This window comes from Zalophus californianus, chromosome 11 (assembly GCF_009762305.2).
Source record: "Zalophus californianus isolate mZalCal1 chromosome 11, mZalCal1.pri.v2, whole genome shotgun sequence".
In the NCBI taxonomy this organism is placed as follows: Eukaryota; Metazoa; Chordata; class Mammalia; order Carnivora; family Otariidae; genus Zalophus; species Zalophus californianus.
Genome location: NC_045605.1, coordinates 45,630,242 through 45,651,382, shown reverse-complemented (window position 1 = coordinate 45,651,382; position 21,141 = coordinate 45,630,242). Strand labels below are relative to the sequence as shown.

At 46.5% G+C, this 21,141-nt stretch overlaps 1 protein-coding gene across 6 annotated transcripts in view; it reads right to left on the bottom strand.

The window, feature by feature from the left end:
• Positions 1-20,783, bottom strand: part of ME3 (malic enzyme 3) — a 216,541-nt gene extending 195,758 nt beyond the window's left edge. For 2 of the 6 annotated variants that reach the window (XM_027580266.1, XM_027580265.1), the window contains exons 1-2: positions 20,599-20,711; positions 20,067-20,264 (exon numbers count right to left, since the gene is read on the bottom strand). In XM_027580266.1, the coding sequence (XP_027436067.1) occupies positions 20,067-20,249 (183 nt within the window). In that variant the 5' untranslated portion in view covers positions 20,250-20,264; positions 20,599-20,711. Of the gene's footprint in view, positions 1-20,066; positions 20,265-20,398; positions 20,556-20,598 lie in introns of those variants that run through there. The other 4 variants (XM_027580268.2, XM_027580263.1, XM_027580264.1 and 1 more) reach the window with 4 other exon arrangements.
• Positions 20,784-21,141: the final 358 nt, after the last annotated feature.

The window sequence follows — 21,141 nt, the reverse complement described above, 5'->3', positions numbered from 1 at the left end:
AGGATTTTAGTCCCGCACCCAAGGCATCGTTTACTGTGCATGAAGGCTCAGGTAAGAGAGAAGGTCACATTTAAGGGCTAGAAAATGCTTGTGGGTTTTGCGTTTGTTTGTGTTTTTGGTTTTTATTCTAAAAAAAAAAAGAAAAAGAAGTCACAGATAGCAGTGGGTGTGTCCATTGTTGTCTTTCTCGGAAACTTTTTGGCAGGTCCCTTTGAACAATAGCCTTGGCTTGCTCCCTGGGGACAAACTGAAATTCTAATTGATGATAAGGAACAATGCAAGTTAATTTAGACAGAATTCTCCATGGCAATTCTTCAGGGGTGAGACTGTATCTTTGCTCCATTCTGGATGTCACCGGACACTGTTAAAGAATTAGGAACTGCCCATGGACTTGAGGCATGAGAGCTCTTCAGGTGACCTTAAGATGTCCCCCAAACTAGAAGGTCTTGGTGGCTGGTCCTGCAGTCTCCTTATTAACATCATGATAACAAATATTGCAGGTTGAGGGCTATTACAGACTGAACATTTGTGCTCCCCCCCTCCAATTCCTATGTTGAAACCTAATCCCCAGTGTGATTAGAGGTGGGCCTTTGGCAGGTAATTAGGTTCAGATGGAGTTGTGAGGGCAGGGTTCCCCTGCCGGAGGAAGAGACACAGGAGCTTTCTCTTGCCACAGGGGCATGCACACGGGAAAGGCCCTGCGAGCATACAGCGACAAGGCCACCGACTGCAAGCTAGGAAGATGGCTCTCGCCAGAGCCCCGCCATGCAACCACCCTGACCTCAGACTTCCAGCCTCCAGGACTGTGAGAAATAAGTGTCGTTTAAGCCACTCAGTCGATGGTATTTTGTTAAGACAGCCCAAGCTAAGCAAGGGCTTTATAAATATCAGAGAACCTATGTCATTTCCCAGAACAACTCAGTGATATTAATCCTCATTTCATAAAGAAACAGACTCACGGAGGTTGAGGGACCAGCACAAGCTGGTGAAAGAGCAGAGGCAGGATCGGAACTCTGATCTTTCAACTTGGTTATTTCCCTTCCAGGTTCTCCTGGGGCTACTTTGTTTAACCTACTCCCCAGGTCTCAGGAAGGCTCAGGGCTAAAGTTCCCACAGTGTCAGGCAGAGGGGGCAGAGACCGTTTACCAGCCGTTAGGGTCATAGAGGGGAAACCTGATGCTTCTGACGGGTGAGGGAACAGGAGGCTGTTCTGTGGAGTGATTAGGTGTTGGGAGGCAGGGTGAAGGAGGTCTGGCCTCAGACTTTCTAGGTTTAATTCCCTGGAAGGCCTTAGTGATGCCTGCCTATTATACTCTCTGTGCCTCAGTTTTTCTTACCTATAAAATGGAACTAATTATCGTATTCTGGTATTTACCTCTTAAACAGTTATAAAGAGAGGGATCAAGGTCATGGTCTGGGCTGGAGAGCAGTGCCTGACCACTGCAGCCAGCACTGGTTCTGGAGAAGCATCGTCTAGTAGAGAGACCAGAGGGACAACACTCCCCACACCAGGAAACATGGGCCACCAGTCCTCCCCTCCTCCCCCGACAGCCTGGGAAGCTACAGATGGGGAAACTGAGATTCAGAGAGGAGAAAGCAGTTGGGTAGAACAGGTACAAGTTTGGGAATCAGAGCGGCATGTACTCTAGCTTTGGTTTGGTATGTATGTGATCTTGGGCAAGTGACTTAACTTCTCCGATTCTCACTCTCTTTATTCAAAAAAAAAAAAAAAAAAGAATAAACGGCTGCCTCCAAGTGTGTTGTGGGGGTTGAATGAGAAAGGCTTGTCACGGTGTTCCCTAAAAATGTTAGGGACGGTTTCACCTTCAGTGCCTTGCTTATAGTTACACAGCAGCTGGTAAGCAGCAGAGTGGGGTCTAAACTCTAGGCTTTCAGAGGCCATGAGGCCACCAGAGTGGATCTATGAAGGAAATGAGAAGCTAACGATTTGTGTGGCAAGGATTTGCCATTTGCCCACCACTATTCTGGCATCTCCACAAGGAATAAAAGTATAAAATGGAATCCAAAATGAGAAAATCATTGGAGATCTGTATCCAGAATTCCCAAAGGGTTTCAAGACCAACAATGGCTGGTCTTACCCACAGCTGTCATATACCCACACACACTTAGTGGAGGAACTCATGAGCTCACACGGTCACCAAACACTGAAGCATCTGCTATGTGTGTGATGCACCAAAGCAGGCTCTTGGGGCCACTAAAACCGATGGAACAGTCACTGCTGTAAGGGGCCCCAGCACAGTGGCTAAGACAAAAACAAAATCCTCATGGGAGTGTGGTAAGAACCACAGCAGTGGCGTAACATGGAGATACACGGAGGGGAAGGCCTGTACTTGGTCTGGAGCTGCCAGGGAGGATTTCCAGAGGAAAGGGCACTGGGGCTGTCAGAACTAGGAGGAGCCAGGGCCCAGCAGGCACAAAGACCTGAAGGAGAGACAGCCTGATGTGCACTCGAGAACATTCGCGAGTCTCGTGTGAGCAGGCACAGAGCACATGGTGAGGATGAGAGATGAGGAGGCTGGATTGGGAGGCCCCTAGAGAAAGGCCTCGGACATTGTGCTTCGCAGTTTGAACTCTGTGGTTATGGGTGGGAAGATGCCACAGAAAGTTTTAAGAAGGGGAGTGCCATGTTTTAAAAGTCTCATCTGGTGGAGGCTGAAGTAGAAGCTGGACTGAGGGTAGGAGAAACTGGAGATGAGGCGATAAATAAGGAAGCCACAGACACATCCGGATGAGAAAAGATGAGATCCTGAACTATGTGTGTGCGCGCACGCCCACACACACACAGCTGGTTCTGCCTTTACTGAAACACCTTAGCATGAATCCTACCTGGCTTCCAGCTCCCACAGAGCCCCCCAGGCCTGGCTCTGCCTCCCAGGGGTTCCCCTTAGCTACACCCTATCCTCCTACTTCCCCTCGGTGGTAAGCCCAAATGGCTTTTCCCTTCCAGACTAACCTCAAGCCCAGAGTCGGAGGTGATTCAATAGTGCCTGTGAGGTTGCGGTACTGGAAACCTCCTCCTAAGTGATGAAAGTACCGGGAGCGCCATGGGGCTGGACACCCACAGCACCTCCGGGGCCGTGCAGATGGAGAATACAACAGCTGCATTCATTTCTGCAATCAGACCTTTAAATGAACATGGCAATTATAGCTACCAAGGGAAAGGGAAATTGGCATTTACTACTGATTTTTATAAACAAATGCAAAAAAACAAATCTCAACCTACAGCATGCACTGAAGGAAATAGGCAGTATTTACTGTGCCTTCGTTAACTGAGAAGCTCTTCTTGGAAAGAAGGTGAAAGCTCCTGTGGAGTGCAGGATGTGGGTGGAGGATACATGATCTTTCAAATTTCTGGAACTCTTACATATAATAGGATGTCAACATTAGTAAAAGGGTCAGGGAGCTAAGTAGCGTATGCTGGGTACCTATAATGCATCAGATGCTGAGTTAAGCAAGCACTCAAGATATATGTTACCTCTTTTTTTTTTTAATCCTGAAAACTACCATGGGAGGTTGGAATTGTTGCTCTGTCTGCATACAGGAGAGGTGGGGAGAGAAAGATCAAGTAGCCTATCTAAGATCATACAGCAGGTAAGTGGCAAGGGTGGAATGCAAATCCATGTCCCTCCAGGAACTCCAAAGCCTGAGTTCCTCCCATGGCACCTCCTCACAGAAATGTGAATGGCTCTGCCTCCCCTCTGGCTGGAAAGCCCCTAAGGAAATCACCCTCATGGTACCATTTCCTAGCTCTACAGAATGTCAGCCTGGAAAGAGCCTTGGAAACAATCAACTCCTGACCTCCGGAAACAGAAGCTGGGAGATGGATATGCATCATTTCCCCCAGGGCCCCAAGGCCAAGAAAGAGGGCCCCTCAGTCTATAACTTGAGACACTTCTCTCCCTGACGAGTGTTCACCTCGCTGTATCAGCCTGAAGTTTTCCGTCTCAGGAGTCAGGACTTTCCCACAAACGCTTGTTATTCTTGTTTTTTTGTTTGTTTGTTTTCTTCTTTAATGGGATTTCTATTCTCATTTGAATCTAAAAAGGAGCTGGGGAGGGAATAATGACTTTTCCTCTAGCAGATCTACTCAATGGGAAAGCATGACCTGAGTCTCCCCAATATACATAATCTCCTTCCACATGATCCTCCAACAGAATAAGAAGTGATTAAATCACAGCAAAATGGTTTTATTTACAATTAGCGCTCAGTGTCTTGAAACACAAACCTCCCACCCAAATATTTGTCCCAAGGAGAAACATCTCCCCCACATGTTGTCCTAACCGATTGCTTCTGGCATGTACGCATTCATCTGAGCACCCATATCCAGGACATAAATGATCACTTCCATAAAAAGGACTCAGAGGACACCCTTGTGTGGTGTTCAAATTCTAGAATCGTAGACTTGAGCTTTCTATTGTGTCTGCATTCAAAGCTGATCTTTCCTCAAAGGAAAAAAAGAATTCATTAACTCAGTCATGCTGATCTCAATGATGTTGTGGATAGAAATCCCCTGTTTTCTACAGACTACAATGATCAAGGGCATGAAAATGAAGCTCCACATTAAAGCAGGAAATCTCAAGGTGAAAGAAACACGAATATTCTTTCAAATTAAGCTAGAAACACAGCTTTGCTCTGAGAGTCATGTGATTCAAAGTCTGCAAGATGGGCAGAGAGTGGCGACACAGTCCTCTAACTATGCTTGGTTTGGGTGGGTGACTGGAGGCGAGTGTGGTTAGTTGGAGGTGGAAGAGAATGGAGTGAGTGGAGCTGATGGGAATCAGAACCCACCTCTGGGCATGTGATCTGAACATCGACCACTGGGCAGAGAGAGTGGATGTGAGGCCAGAACTGACCTCTGGCCTCAAGGTCAAACCATAGCCACCTACAGGTTTCTGCCCTAACTTCTACCCTTCCCTCACTATTAAGAAGGGGGCATAGTTAAATCACAACAATTTGAGAGGTCCCCGATATAGGAAGAAGAGACAACAGAAACAAGACAGTGGGACAGCCTTCTGGTGCTTAGACAAGACTCTTGCAAGGAAACTCTGGCACACTGGCTCCTGCAATAGGGGAATTCAGGCTTGGTGGAGATCCACAGAGCACATTAGCTTCTGGCACTAAAGGCTACCACAGTATGGAAACAAAAGAGAGTAGAGTATGGGGTTTCCCAAAGCTGGAGGGCCTGTGGGTCTTATTTCCTTGAACCTCGGGGGTCCTGATGTCCTTCAAGCTGCAGCTGTGCAAGGCAACTACCATAGTATGCAGAGGTGAGTGGCTGTGCAACAGCTTTAGCCTGTGACCACTGTGTGCTCAAATGACACCACCTGGGACCTCAGGCCTCCTGCATTCATGGGGCCATCTGCAGCCATCCAGCCCAGTTTGGCTTTCTTAAGAAGCTGCTTTACCTCTTCAGAGGTTCCCAGACCCACCAAAACAGTAATGCTCCATAGGCAGCCACAGCCACTCATTCTGACCTTGAACTATCCCACCTCACCTTTCACGGACCTTGTTCCTCCTCCTTCCCTCTTCTCCTCTCTTCCTGTTATGTTCTTCCTTCAATTATGGTCTCCAACCAGACACAGGACTCAATTCTTCTTGGCCTCCACCACTGGCCCACTTCCCCACTCAGGTTCTCTTCTCTCCTTCCTGGTTTGATGTCTCCCCTATTGCTACTTGGGGATACATCCCTCCCTTTCACCTTAGCCCCAGGATCTCACCTCCAGACTTGAGCACTTAATTCTGATGGGAAGAAATGGGGAAGAGAGGGTGTCTGACCCCCCTAACATCATCATGCTCAACAACCGGGGAGTCAGTCAAACACACATAATCTGATCTGTTTCATTGAGATCAATGAGAGACACACATTAGTACATCTCAAGAGAATGAACGCATAATATATATCTAAATTAAGTATAATTTTAGTAACCCCTATGCATCTCCAATGGGCTAAATACCACATCCTGACACTAAGAAGAGAAGGAGAAAGTAGGAGAAAAGTCTCACTCCCTTGGTACGGAAAACAAGAAAGCAATAGTAAAATTAATAAAACGGTTTAAGGCAGAAGTAGAATTATACCACCAACACCAGAGGCAAGTACATCAGAAGACATTATTCTACCAAAGATGCTAATGTAGCACTTCCTCTGAGTGGGTTGATGGGAACTCCACTTCAGAGGCAAAACCAATGAAATAAATGCTTCCCCTGTGGAACGCAGAGAACGAAGAGTCCCTCAGATCTATAAACCATCAGCTAAGTGGATGCAAATGTGTTTACAGCCTTCCTTCTTTGAAGCTACAATATTATGAAATGTTTACAGGGTTAGGCCCCATTATAAAAATTCACTCCTTTGAAGATGACCACTGCAGTGATAGGACACAGTGAGTTTCCCAAGATCAAAGTCTTGGGAAACCCATGGTATAAAACCAAAGATCTTTTACAATTCTGCAAGCACTGTAAGACTCTTAGCCTCCCAAGAATTCTCATTCTGGAAAGCTTGTTTTCATCATTGGATTTTCTATGATGTTCATAGTTTCGTGATTATAGTCATAGCATGTGACAGATGGCTTTGCCCAGATGACACCAAAGAATGTAGAAAAAACAAGAGTTGGTTCACTGTGGTATTTGTGCTGCTGATTCTTTTAAAACTTCACCTCTTTAAAAATCTTTAAATAGCTTTTTACCTAGACGAGTGACTGATACTGGGTGGAATTAGCCAAAAAAAAAAAATCATTCCTATAAACTTCTGACCTTCTATTTTCCTTCTCCAGGAATCACGATCCATAAAGACAAACGAGGACTCAGCAAAGGGAAAGACGAGCCTAAGTTTTCTCAAAAACAAGCAAAAACAAAACAGAGGAAGGAAATTCTCATCTAGAAAATACACTTTCCAAACGATGAATATTCTTTCCATTTTCAGTGTAAGGAGTTATTATTTTTCCAGGGGACTGAAGGAAAACATGAAAGAAAAACAAAGGCCCTTGGACTCCTGTAGGTGTTAAAATAGGGTCTTGCCCAGTCTTTGTGATGGGGGGAGAGCAGAAATGCCAGTTACCGCATGGGAGGCTGGGTAATGTCCCCATAATGACAAAAATTCTGGCTAAGGTGACCATGTTTAGCTAGCTAAGGGCCAGTCACACCAATATGCAGGGGAAAACACTTAAAATAAAGCCATCCCAAGTTAGTAATTCCTTGTGTTTCCCCCAGTGCCAAAGTACTCCTTATGGAATTTCATGTTTTGAGAATTCCTGCACTTAACAATAATTTTCCAACGTTTAAGACATACAATGTGTAAACCAAGCAGAATTTCTGATCCTGGTATAAGATAACCAGTATTAATAGTTTTAATCTGTTTAATTCTAGGCAAAGACAAAGGAATATAATATCCTGATTAACCTGTGTAAATTCCCAATGGATAAATATTAGGTTTCCATTGGTTTTTCTGGGATACTTACAATAAATCTTGGACTCCTACTGCTATGATGGAACTTAAGCAATTCTGGAACAGATGCAGACTTCTGCTTCCTTGGCACCTCTCATGTCTGTGTCCACCTCACCATCACCATATCAGGCCCTCCTCATCTCCTGTATGGGAATGAATTCCTTCTTAACTAGTCTCCCTGACTCTGCTCTTGAGCCCTCCACAGGCCAGAATGAACCGCCCACTGCTCGAATCCCCTAGTGTCACATTCGAGTGTCCCCCTCCCTTCAGGACGAAGGTCAAACTCTTCAGGCAGGCAAGAAGCAGCCCCAGACCCCCACCCAGCTGTGACCCCTGCCTTGCTCTCCAGCCTCAACACCCCACACACTCTGTCCTTCAGGATCACCGCACTTCCTCACATGCCATATGCCGTTTGCCATATTTACTTGGGACACCTTTCCCCCACCATGTCCACCCAGGGAACCCCTTTATATCTTTTAGATATTTGCACTGACACACCAAAAAAATTAAGTAGTTACCTCAGGAGAGAGGTCAGAGCAGATTTCCCTTTTTACTTTATGGAACACATTATTATAATATAAGGATCAAAGGTCATCCACTTTAAGAAACTTCACCCTTCTTTCTCCCCACCAAGGTAAAAATTACTTGGACATTGCTAATAGCATATTTTTAATGTACTATAAAACCTATCATACTGCATTACATTTATGAGGTTTTAAGTCTGAACCCTAAGTTCCTTGAGGGCAAGGATTGTGACTGATGCAACTCATTATTTTTCAAACCCAGTGCTCACTTGGGCTCTCTGGGCCCCGGTCTCCCCCACCTAGAAAACAAATGCCTGCCTCACAAGGTTTTTGTGAGGATCCAATGAGATGACCCATCAGGAAGCACTTCATAAGCTCCAAAGGTAAGACACCAACCTTCTTCTTCCTTATTATTGAGATGTGCTGAGGAAGGGTAGGAGGTGTTGCAGTAAATGGGGGGCAGCTGCATGGAGGGTAGGCAGCATGACAGGGAGAGTTGCAGGATGGAGTCCTGGCAAAGTTGAAGGAGAAGGACACAGGGTCCTGTCTCATCCATTCCACCTTCAAACTCCGTTTCCAGTCCAGCCACTTCTGTCCTCTGCCCTGCCACCTCCCACACGCCAGCCCCATCTTTTCTTGCTCCCATGGCTTCCGCAGCCCCTTCTGATCTTCCTGCTTCTACTCTTGCCCTCCAAGCTGTTCTCCACCGAGAGATCTTTCATTAACGTAAATCCAGTCACATCACTTCCTTGCTTAGAACCATTTAAGAGGGTCCTGCTGTACCGGGCACGAAACCCGGCCCACAGACTCCATGGCCCTGATGCTCTGGCCCCCAAGTCCTCTCCACCCTGATTTTAGGCAGCCCCCCACTGCCCCCACCCTTGCTCATCGCACTCCCACTGGAGTGTGTGTTGTCGGAGCTCAGAACCTTCCAGGACAAGCGGCCTGCTGCCTCCAGACTGAACGCACTGTTCCCTCTGCCCAAAACACTCTTACCCTGGTTTCCTCTCCTGCTGCCTCCTCTGAAGTTAAGGACCTTTGCAAATATGATCTTAAGAGGTCTTCCCTTCACTGAAGTCAACCCTCTGTTGTTTCCTCACACTGGACCCTGCTCAATTCCTCTCCACCACCAATAACCGCCTGTATATTTCTGTTCCTTGACTTGCTATCTTTCTCGCAAGAGAGCTACAGGAAAAGCTTACTTTCTTCACAATTTTTTCTCTGCTTGGCAAGAACATATGTAAAGCATCTATAAGAGTACCTGACTGGGTAGGCATTATGTGTTTATTCTTATTATTTCTAATATTATCATTCCAGCAATTATGAGTTCCAGAGGAGGCAGCTGACTCTGTGTCCAGTTGATTGGTAGAAGGTCACAGAACACCGAGCAGCTCAGTCAACAAAGGAACAGCTGAGGATGCTCAACCCTCCAGGCCAGGCAGGTTCCTGGAGGCAGGGCGGTCCCTCTGCTCTGCAGGCCCTCCCTCCCAGTACCTCCTGGCAGGCGAGCCCACCCCCCCACACACACCCATGATCATCTCCCCCAGACATGGCCAGGCGGCTCCCGAGGCTCCTGAGATGCAAGGAGAAGCTGCTGCCGGCTCCTGGAGTGTGAGAACAGTGGAAATCTTTCAGCTCTGATGGGTGGATTTCAAAGCCTGTTTCTAAAAATGGCTGTTAATAGGTTGGTTTTTTTTTTTTTTTTCCACACCTACTATATCTGTGCCTGCTTTATCAGGTGGCAACAGCATTGCTATTCACTGTCCTGTGACCTGAAGAGATCTTACTAGTCAAAACAAATAATCATGGGGTGGAAAAGACCAAAAATAAAAGAGATAAGAAGGGAGAGCACGATGGGAGGGTAAGCTTCCTGTCAAATGCTTTGTCTTCATGATTGTGTTACTGCAGAGGAAAACACAAAACCTGAAATGAAGGTGGGAGTCAGGAGCAGGTCTATTCTTCAGAAATGGACATCCAAGGAGTGACAGCAGGAACTGTGACAGCAGATGGTTAGATTTGCAACATATGACAATGTTCAATATTAAAACATCTCCTTTCTATGGAGAGACTGGAAGGCACGCCACGTTAAGTTGATGAGGCTGATTCACGCACTATTTTAGGAGGGCAGGCAAAGTGCTACCTTTGCCTAGGACACAGACACCATCCAAGAAGGGCCAGGGTCACCCTCCTCAACTCACTTCCTGAGCAGGCCGTCTGGGCCTCTGAAACCTTACCTGTCAAATCATGGTAATGTGTTAGGACATTTGTCTGCTCAAGATGGAGGGCTGGACAAGATGACCTATTAATAGTCTTTGGAGGAATGCTCCAATAGAGGGAGGATGCTCATTTAAAATATTTTCATGCATGTATTTATTAATTACCCACAGCAGAGTGTATGGAGACAGCAGGACTCTCTTATACTCCCTGCCCAATCTGGCCACCAGCTCGGTGAAGTGTGCCATGCCTAATTTAGCTGGATTTGAAGCAACATTTTAACTTTTATGCTAAACACCGTAGCCGACGTTCTCTTGTCTTGCTGTCTTGATACCATAATCTCCTGAGACTGAGAGTGCTATACTGACAGATAGAAAGACAGAGACATGATACATAGACACACTGGCAGATAAACAGATCAGCTAAATTTGGATTTGTTTTTCACAGTCAGTTTTTGAAACCTAGGTTAGGATGTGCCAAAATGTTGGGACAAAGTCCCAGGATTCCTGCAGGGTATGAAGGTAGCCACTCCCTTCGACCCTAGTTTCAACTTCCAGAAGTACCAGCTCTTCAAATGGTCTGAGTTTTCTGCTGCTGCAGACATTTTTATTCAAGTTTCTTTCAGACAAACATCTAGAACACCCAGCTTAAGCTCCATCGAGTACAGAGAAATTATCATTTCTCTACCCAACATGCCTCTTCCCTGACTTATTCCTCTCGTACCGAACCTCTGCCAAAATCGGATGTATCCATGCCTATGGAAAATGAGTTTGGATCTCCTGATCTTCCCTTCTCCTTGGGACTGGATGCTCTAAGAGGGCAGGTCCACACCCTACAGTCTGATGCCTTGTGTTAGGAATGGAGCAAAAGCTTTAGAAACATGGACTGACTGAGAACAAACTGAGCACTTACAATGTGCTTGACATACATTATTTCATTTAATCATTAGAGCACCCTTGTGAGGTAGGTATATTTTATTATCATCCCCATTCCCGGATGAGAAACTGAGGCTTAAAAATGAAGGGGCCTTTCCAAACTCCCAAATCTAGTGAATGACTGAGCTGGAGCTGGAACCTTGGGTTTTTCTGAGTCCGAATCCCTAGCTGGTAGGTAGCCTGAGTGCTCTGCTGCATATGACCTAGTCACAGGCCATGCCCCTGGGAGGCCACACGCAATTGATTTGAGCTGACTACATTCCTTCAACTTCCAAAACCCTTTAACCTGCTGTTAGTTACAGCAGGCCTGAATCTGACGTCTTTAAAACTGTCTCAAGGACGAGAATAAAGAATCTCATAATAAAGGTGCTGTTCTTTAGATGAAGTACATCTGGCCCAGCAACAGAGCAGGAGACTCTCTTAAAGCAATGGATTCCCAAAACTTCTATGATCAGAATAAAAGATTTCTCTTGGCTTTCAAAATCCTCCAAGTCCCATGGAGAATCTAAATATAATTTATATTGTCATCATCTTTTTAGAAGAGATGGCCAATGGGGTTGTATGCTATCCATCTTCACCATAGTGGTTTCTGATCAGTCCAGGAGGGAAGGGGAAAGGGATTCATGTAACTAATTGTTATTGAGGGTACACTTTGAAGAAGCCATTGTGGCTGGCCATGCAATGCCTGAGACGTGGTCCTGGCTCTGAGGATGACATCAAGATGGAGACAATCATGCATACCATGAATGTCTACTGAGACCAAATGTGGAAGAGGGCCATGACTACATAAGCAAAATGCCCAAGGAGTGGAAAGAATGAATGAGTCACTTCCATGTGGCTCATCAAGGAAGGTGGTGTGGCAGAGGTGGCCCCAGAGAGCATGAGTACCTGTGTGCCTCCCATTACACAGACCTCCTGAATTGAACTTCCTGCTTACTAACCGGTTCCACCATCACCCCTCTTACACTATAGGCTCCTTGAAGGCCAAAGAAGTGTTGTATTCACCACTGGGTTTCCACTGCCTAAAAAAGAATAGATAACGGAGCAAATGTCGATTGAATAACTTTGATAAACAAACGAGTCTTGGGAGAATTACACACACTTAAAGGGTGAAGAGAAGGCATCCAGTGATCCTTAAAATTCTCTCCAACTCCCAGAGTCTGATCTAACAGAGCCGGTGGAAGTGCTAACAGTCTGTCAGAGGCCCATGACAGGGAATGGCCCAGAGCATCAGACTCCATGTGCCAGTCTCAAGTGTGTGGGCACTCAAAGCCCGGAAGTGGCTGTGCATCATAGTCGGGGGGGACATGGACCTACAACCAGATTGCCTGGGTTCAAGACCCAGCTCTGCCATTATGACTGTGGGCGAGTTAGCTAACCTAGCCAACTTCCTGTGCCTCAGTCTCCTCATCTATAATATAACAGTGTACTGCACAACATTGTGGTTTTATATGAAATGAGTTAATGCATCGAAAATGCGTAGAACAATTCTGGGCACACTGCATGTCCTAAAAAAATGCTAGCTCATATCATTATTACTTAAGTTCCTTCCACAAGGCATTCCCCTAGGGAAGGAAATTCGGAATGGTAGGAATCTGGCTTGGAAAACTCACTACCTCCTTCAGAAACCAGAGAAAGAGGGAATAGAGGCTGTCTACTGTGAGTGGAGACCCAGCTCCACTTTAGACGTGAAGGCAGCTGGCTTCCTTTCTCCTTATTGGGAAAGTCATGGGATACCTCAGTAACTTAGGAGGGATGCAAACTCGTGCAGAGGGTAGCTCCCTCCTTCTGTTTTCGAAAAGAACAAAGTAAAACAAAACAAAGGAACTCACAGAGTCTGCTCCCTCCAGAGTTCCACACCTCCGGGGAGTATGTTTCAGGATCACTTGTGCTATGGGCATCATGTAGCTCTACTACCCAACAAGAGTGCAGAATCCAGACACAATGCTTTAAAAAAAAAAAAAATTCTCAAGTTGCTAATCATTCAATTCAATTCTATAGTCCCTCCAGCTTTCAATAAAACTTCTAAAAGCAAATGCAGCTTTGATTTTCTCTTATTCAAGTTCCTCAAAGCTGACAATCTTTCCATCAAAAAATCCCTCTCCTCAAGTGACTGGGTGCATTTTACTCTTTACTTTGGTCGGAACTGTGCTGTTAGCAGGCTGCCTGGCAACCATTTGGGTACAGAATGAATGCATGTTTTTAACCACTGACCTCAGCACCCCAACAGGAGGGTATCCCTCAGATTTTCATCATACCGGCATAGAGCATCTTTTGTGCTCTGCATCAGACAGGCAGTCGGACACCACCCCAAAGGATTTTCCAATGTACTTTCTACACATCAAAGTGAAGGTCTGGAAGCAAACTATAGTCCATGTCTTTGCAAACAAAAGTGCTGCACATTAGTGATCCCTTTGCAAGGGCCATATAAATGAAAGGCCTTTTTCTCCCCTCTCACTACAAAGCTGGCATTTGGAAAGAAGAGGGTAAATGATAAAAGAAACCTTTGGTAGAAATGACAAAAATGTAAAGTAAAATAAAGCCATAACCCCAGAGCTTACAAAGATCCAAGAGGACCAAGAGAAGCTGGAAACAGGGAGACTGGGGATGAGCCAGAGAAAGTATCCACAGACATTCCACCTTGAAAGCCCAGAGTAGATTGGCTTAGATGCCAGCTGGCCCAAGTCTGAGCCAGACAACATGTATTTCTGTATGGGATGTGCCCTCCAGCATCGCTTCGCTATTTCCATGATCTAGATTTTGCTGTTTACAATCATTTTTTAGAACAGGTGGCAGGGTTCCTGTGTTAACATTTTATTACATGAAAATAAACACACTGCCTCTAGAAGATAACTAATGGTATGCAGGCAAACCTTGAAATAAGACTATTTTATGGGGTTTCCACAGAATACAAATGTCACCCGTGTGAGATGAGTGAACTTCCAAAAGTTGGTCTGAATGTTATTTACTTGGCCCTAGTGATCTGCAATCCAGATAGAGGTGATCCTGGGCATACCAACACTGCATAGGGGGGCCCTGGGGGAGGAGAGGCACCAGGGTGAAAGACGGGGGCTTTGGTGAAAAGGGAGGTGAAAGGAAGGGATGAGAGGAAGGAGCCTCAGCAGATGTGTCTCTGAACGACTCACTCATCCAATAACTGTTTACTGAGCGCCGAATACGGGCCAGGCACTGTTCTGAGTAGCTTGGATACATCAATGAACAAATAAATCAAAATGCCTGCCCAAATGGAGCTTACATTATAGTGGGGAAAGGCAAACAATAAATTAAGAGATCTATTCGGTAAGGTAAATAAATAATACACTAGGAAGTATCAAATACCTGGCGGGGGAAGTAGGCCACATTAAGGAAGACCAAGAAAATTGCAGGACATTCACAAGTGCATCTGGTGGGGCAGAGTGGGTCTCCCTGAGAAAGGGAGAAGTCTTGAAGAAGGTGAGGGAGTTAACCATGTGGCTCTTGAGGGGACGTGTGTTCAAGGAAGGTGGAATAGCCCATGCAAAGACTTGAGGCAGGAACATAATTAGAGTGTGTGAGGAACAGCAAGGAGGCCAGCTAGCAGCGAATGAGGCTGAGGAGCAGCAAAGATGAGGTCAGAGGGGGTCCAATCAGGCAAGGTATTCTAAGGACTCTGACTTAGTGGGGTTTGAGCAGAAGAGTGACATGGTCAAACAGTTTTAAAAGGATCACGCTGGCTGTTGTATGCAGAATAAACAAGAGGAGCTCAGAGGGGAGCAAGGACAGCAGCTAGGAGGCCCCTGCAGTTACCCAGCCAAGAAGTGTCAGTGGCTTAGGTCAGGGTGGGACCCATGGTGAGCAGGGGCTGGATTCCAGACCTAGTCTAAAAATAGAGCGACAGAACTATTTGGGGGACTGGATATGGGGTCTGAAGGAAAGAGAGTAGTTGAGGATGTGTGCCAGGTTTTAGCCTCCCAAGAGGTGGTTATGAGAATCAAAAGGAAGATGACAGGAAGGAGGTAGACCAGTGAGGAGTCTCCTGCAAAATCTAGACATGAGATGATGAGGAGTGAACAGGGCTGGTAGTAGAAGGGATGTAGAGAAACAGATGGATTTTATTTTTTTTTAAAAGATTTTATTTATTTATCTGAGACAGAGACAGAAATAGTGACGGAGAGCATGAGTGGGGAGGAGAGGGAGAAGCAGGCTCCTCACTGAGCAGGGAGCCCCACGTGGTGCTTGATCCCAGGACCCTGGGATCATGACCTGAGCCGAAGGCAGATGCTTAACCAACTGAGCCACCCAGGCGCCCCGAAACGGATGGATTTTAAAATTTGGGATAAAATTGACAGTAAAAACATTAAAGTCTCAGAGAAGCATTTTGTGGCAGTTTCCCCAATATCCAGTCTCTCTTTCCTTAGTAGGTATAGCAATGTTAGCTGTGCATATGGATCCCTGGCAAAAGGTCACATTTCCCAGGTTCTCTTGCAGCTAGCTGTAGCCTATGACCAAGTCCTGGCCAGTTGACTGTGAGTGGAAATGATATCAGCAATGTTCAAATTGTGCCCTCCCAAGGCATTTCCCCTTTCTTCTGGTTTCTGTGTGGAATTGACAGCAGAGGCTAGGGCAGCCATCTTGGACCATGAAACATAAGATGCACACTGAGGATGGAGAGCAACAACATCAAGCCACACACTGACCTACAAATTGTCTACCTAGGCTTGTTGATAAGAGAAACACACTTCTATCTTGTTTAAGCCTCCGTATTGGGGTTTGCTTCCTTACAGCTGCCTAAACTTTGGACAACCTAATACAAGTTCTGTCAGCCATTCTAAGCACAAAGCCCTGACACCAAATGCTATCAATCCCATGAAGTCAGAACTGTAGTCAACAAGGTAGGATTTAATTCCAACCTGCCTCTGCTTGTTTGCTCTTAAAATATTGAAGCAATATTTGAGCTTCAATGCCCTGAGTCACTGCACAAGAGACTCCAGTGTAGTGAACTCATACTTCATGGAAATAGTGTTGACTTAGTAACCCATTGCTTCTCTGTCAGTCAGGGGGGCCCAATTCAACATCCTGTCCGAAGCAGAGGTCTCACGAAGACACCTTATGCTGTCTGCTTTGGGGGCAGAAAACAGCATCACCAACAGACTTCTAAATCTCCGTACCATCCAGCCACCATCTCCTGATTGATTGATGAGCCAAGTGTGGGACAGACTCCCCTCGTGCAAAGGAGGTAAGATCAAGTTCTAAGCCAGCACCAAATAAAAACACATACTTTAACCAAAGTCATGTCCTCGCTGTGTAAGGATCTAACGACTCACCACTGCATACAGAAGAGATGGAGCTGAAACCCGAGCCACCTCAGATGTGCGGCCAATGCTGCAGCACTGGCCACTGGACCTTTACACGTTCAGTAACCTCCAGGCACCAGGTCCACGTAGGAAGGCGGTGGTCTACAGGGTCCTGGCAGTTCTGAGGCCCCCTGCATGAAACGTGCTGGCGCATAATCACGGTGATCTGACATAACACTGTTCTCACTCGTTCTTTCCCTATCAAGCTCAAGAGAAAAAACTGCAGAGAAGCAAGTAGAGGGGTGGTGGAAGGCAAAAATCATTCTTGGCATGTGGGTCAAAGGAGGAAGTTGATGCACTCCAAGAGATAACAGACTCCTTCAGTGAAATGCCCCTTAAGGGGCATTATCTTGGGATAAGGGCCAAGTAGGTATAATTCCTCCAAACAGGCCATTGGTAGGTATTTTTCTAGACAATGAGGGCATCAGGCTAACTGTAAAGTAGTGGCACTAATATTAATAAAGTTGAGAGCAAAGGGGTTATGACTCGATTGAGGTCATTTAAAGGGCAAATATTCATTGAGCATCTCAAGTCAGACATAGAGAATATCATGTGTCAAAACTGTCTGCATGGTGCTCAGGGTCTAGTGTGGAAGACACACCAGCCAGCCCTTATAACAGGGTGCTCAGGGCCAAAAGGAAACAAACACAGAGCAATAAGACAAGTGTGTGTGGGGGGGACTCAAATCTTGTTTCAGGAGCAGGGAATAGGACAGCCCTTCCCAAGAGAGGCTATAGGTAAGTTGAGGCCAGAAATGGTTTGAAGACCCATTTGCTACCTGAATAGAATGGGGATGATACCTGCCTATGAAGATACCCCAATGAAATGGGGTTCATCATTGCCTATTTAATGTAAGTAAAATATGGCTGATATCTTGTAATACATAATCAAAGATCTGCTCTGTTGCCACAGTCAACACGAGTAACAGAAGACATCCTATACTTTACAACCCTGTGCTTACTTATTTTATAACTGCAAGTTTGCACCTCTTAATCTCCTTCACCTATTTCACCCATCCCCCCACCTTCCCCGCCTCTGGCAACAACCACACCTGAAACTAATATATTGTATGTCAACTCTATGTCAATTTAAAGAATAGTTAAAGATTAAAATTAAAAAGAATCTAGTAAACACATTCCCAGAATGTAATGCTAATTTTCATGTTCATAGCCTTGCTAGATCCTTCAGGAACTACCCTATGCCAGCCACAAACACATGAAACTCAGCCTCTGCCTTGGAGGCGCTCACAGTCTAGCAGAAAAAATCCACCTACAGACCCGCCCTCTAAGTACAGTTCCCTTCCAAGCTGCCCTTCTCTTTCTTCCTCAGGGATAACCTCAGTTGTTCTGTTTAACTCAGCAATTTTCCCCGGCTGGCTGATGGAAAGAGCCAAGCTTCAAGCCTTCCCTGGAGACTCTCAGAGTGCTGGAGGTCAGTGGGACAGCAAGAGGGGGGGACGCTCCAGAGGGAAGTGAAGGGCGTCCTCAACAGCTCCCTGCCCTGCTGCTCCCTCCACTGCTCCTCCCCCTGCTCTCCCCAGGGGTGAACAGGGATGCCATCAGGCTCCCCTCACCCCAGACCAGCATCAACTGACTTCAGGGACATACCAAAACAATCTTGAGCATTACGAAAGGGTCAGGTCCCCTAGATTTATGGACAATGTCCCATTTATACTATTTAGAAGGAAAAAAATATATTAGGGACGAGGGAAGAGTGCTTTTAAGGAGCCATAAACCTAGGGCTAAAAAAGACATTCAAGCCCCCCCCTTTATTCTTTTTTAGCTGGTCACAAAGCAGTAAGTGCTGATTGATAATATGCCAGTACTTTTAGGGCAAGTATTGTCAAAACGACTGGAGTTTGTAGTAGGAATTTATTGTTTGGCTTTCCAGCACCAAGCCCTTCTTCAACTGATGACAGGACGCAGATTTGCTGTGGAGGAGCCACATCCCCTTATTCCAAACCAGTTGGAGTGGCCCTACCTCAAACTTTACCTTTAATTCCAGGGGTGAGCCCTGACTGGCTTAAATTACGGTAATTGGTTTGAGAATAGGAAGGGAATTCAATCAGAGTTGATGAGACAGAAGGACTCTTTCTCTGAGGCTTCAGAGCAAGAATCCTCCCCTCCCAAAGAAAGTGTCTTTCTATCCTTGCACAGTGTGGTGTGAGAAAAGGAGATAGGAGATTATACCAGCATTGAAGTGAAAGACTCCACTGGCTGGAGCCTGACATTGTAGAAGCAGAACAGAGCCAGAGAGAACCTGCATCCTTAGAGATGCCATCTGGACTGCTTGGTCAAGACTTGCCTGCAACCCTTCCTCTAGATATTTAAAGAAGGTTTTTGTTAGTTAAGCCAGTTTGAGTTGAGTTTTCTAACATTTGCTACCAAAGCAATTACAATTCATAAAACACCTTAAGTATTCCAAAGTAGTAATATACAAAGGACTTAGAGTCTCTTTTGGGGGAGCAAGGAGTAGTGCAATAAGCAGAGCGTGAAAGATTTTTTTTTCCTTAGCTTCTTCTATTAATTCTGTAGAAAATAATCCCAATACTTAGCATCTGTATAATTGTTCCTATTTCTCAAAAACACATTTTCCACATGTATTTCCTCACTTGAATTTCACAATTCTGAGTCAAAGAAATTATTAAAAATTTTTATTTTGTCATAATTACCTATTTATCAAGCACTCTGTAATAGTTTAAAATACTATTTCAAGTTCAGTAATTCATTTGATTGTCACAATAACCAGATGAGGTAGGAATGGCAATTCTGTCATAATATCCATTTTAGGCAGGAGAAAGTTGAACCTGAATATCTACCTGAAAGTAGATATTAAATGAGATGCCCAAGTTAATTTGAGGTGTCGGGAGACAGGCCTTAAATCCAGGTCTCTTGCTTCCAGGGTTTTAACTCCAGTAATACGAAACTCTACTCCCAGAATCTTAAGCACCACTTTCTGGATTCCAGTGGCAGGGCCAGAACTAACTAGCTGGTGACCTTGAGCTAGTCCCCTTTGTTTTGTTTTCTCATCTGTAAAAGGAGAGATTTGAATTAGGATCTTTGATGCCCCATCAAGGTCTAAAAGTTCTGTAATTCTAGCCTTCCCCCTCCCCCCAGCTCTCAAAAATAATCTTTTTCTCAGAATAATAATTATAGCCTTAGCTGACATTTGTTCTCACTGGGTGTCAGATACTGTGCTAAGAACTCTGCCTCCATTTTCTCTTTAAATCACACAACACACCGGGGACAACTGTCTCTTATTTACAGATAAGAAAACGTGGGCTAAATGAACTACCCACGACCAACAGAATTAGTAAGACTCAGGGGGAGCTCTGACCACAGGCCGTACTGGCCAAGAGGACCTTGACCCAGTCTTTATTGTTCTTGTGGAAGAAATAAGGCTCCCTGCATTACTCGTCACCTCTTTCCACGCAGAAGAGGGGTGGGGAGGGGAGAAAAAAAAAAGCCAAACCAACTCACATCAAGCCTCTGCAAGGCAAAACTGAAAGGGCGCCTGGGAGGATCCAACCCAGACCCAGGGGGCGGGGCGCCCCTCCCCGCCAGCCACAGGACAGCGGTATGGGCCACCTTACCCCCGTTACCTTGTTGAGATGCGGGTTCCTGGTGACATCGTATCCGCGCTTCTTCAGAGGCACGGGGCGAGCCGGGCCGGATTTGGAGTGGCAGCCTTGGGCGGGCGCGGAGGGGGTCCAGCGCGGGACGCCGCCACAGGCCCGGCCCCGCTGGAGCGCCAGTCGCGCGCCCGTGCCCAGCGCTGCGCCCATGGTCCTTGAGCAGACCTGGCACCGGGGAGAAACCAAGGTCAGGGACGCCTGACGGCCCACAAGGTGCCACGCGCGCCGCAGGGCACCGGGTCTGAGCCCGGAGCGCGTCCTCGGGGAGAGGGCAGGGGGGCCTGAAGGGTGAAACGCACCAGTCCGCCGCCCCTCCTCGGCGGCCACCTGAGCGGCTCTCCAGTCTATAGCTTGAGGTGCGCAGGCCTAGCCAAGCCCCCGGCAAAGCGAAAGCAAGCCCAGGAAGCAGATCGGGTGCGGGTGACCGCCCGCGTCACCCCCGCCCCCATCCCCGCGAGGAAGAGGCCACTGCGTGGCGAGGGGCCCCCGAACCTCCAACCTCGCTCGGTGGCTCGCCTGGATCCCTCCTTCCGCAGCCCACCTGTGCTGCTCCCAGAGCTGATGTCGCAGGCGGGGCGAGGCGCTGCGGTCCGCTGTTCCACTCCCGCCAATGGCTGCACCGCACCCGCGGCCGCGAGAGCGCAGGGCTTAAGCGTTCTGGAAAGAGAGGTCCCCAAACCCTTGTTCGCAGTGCGGGACTTCCCCTGAAGACGCGCGTGGAGCGCCTCGTAACCGTGTGCACGTGCCTCCCCAGTGACAAAATGAAGCTCAGAATGCCTGCTGAGCGTCTCCATCTTGACCAGCTGAAAGCACGGAGGGTGTTAGCGTTTAGGCAGTAACATGCCCCCCTACTCATTCAGCTTTGCTGGAAGGCCCTCGCTTTCGGATTCGAAGTTGAAATCCTCAGACACAGTGCTCAGTGTTGCTTTGCACTGCACAGTACAATAGCCATTAGGCACATGTGGCTCTATAAATTTGAATAAATTAATTTAAATGGAATAAGATAAAAAAATCCAGTTCCTCAATCACACTTAGCCTCATT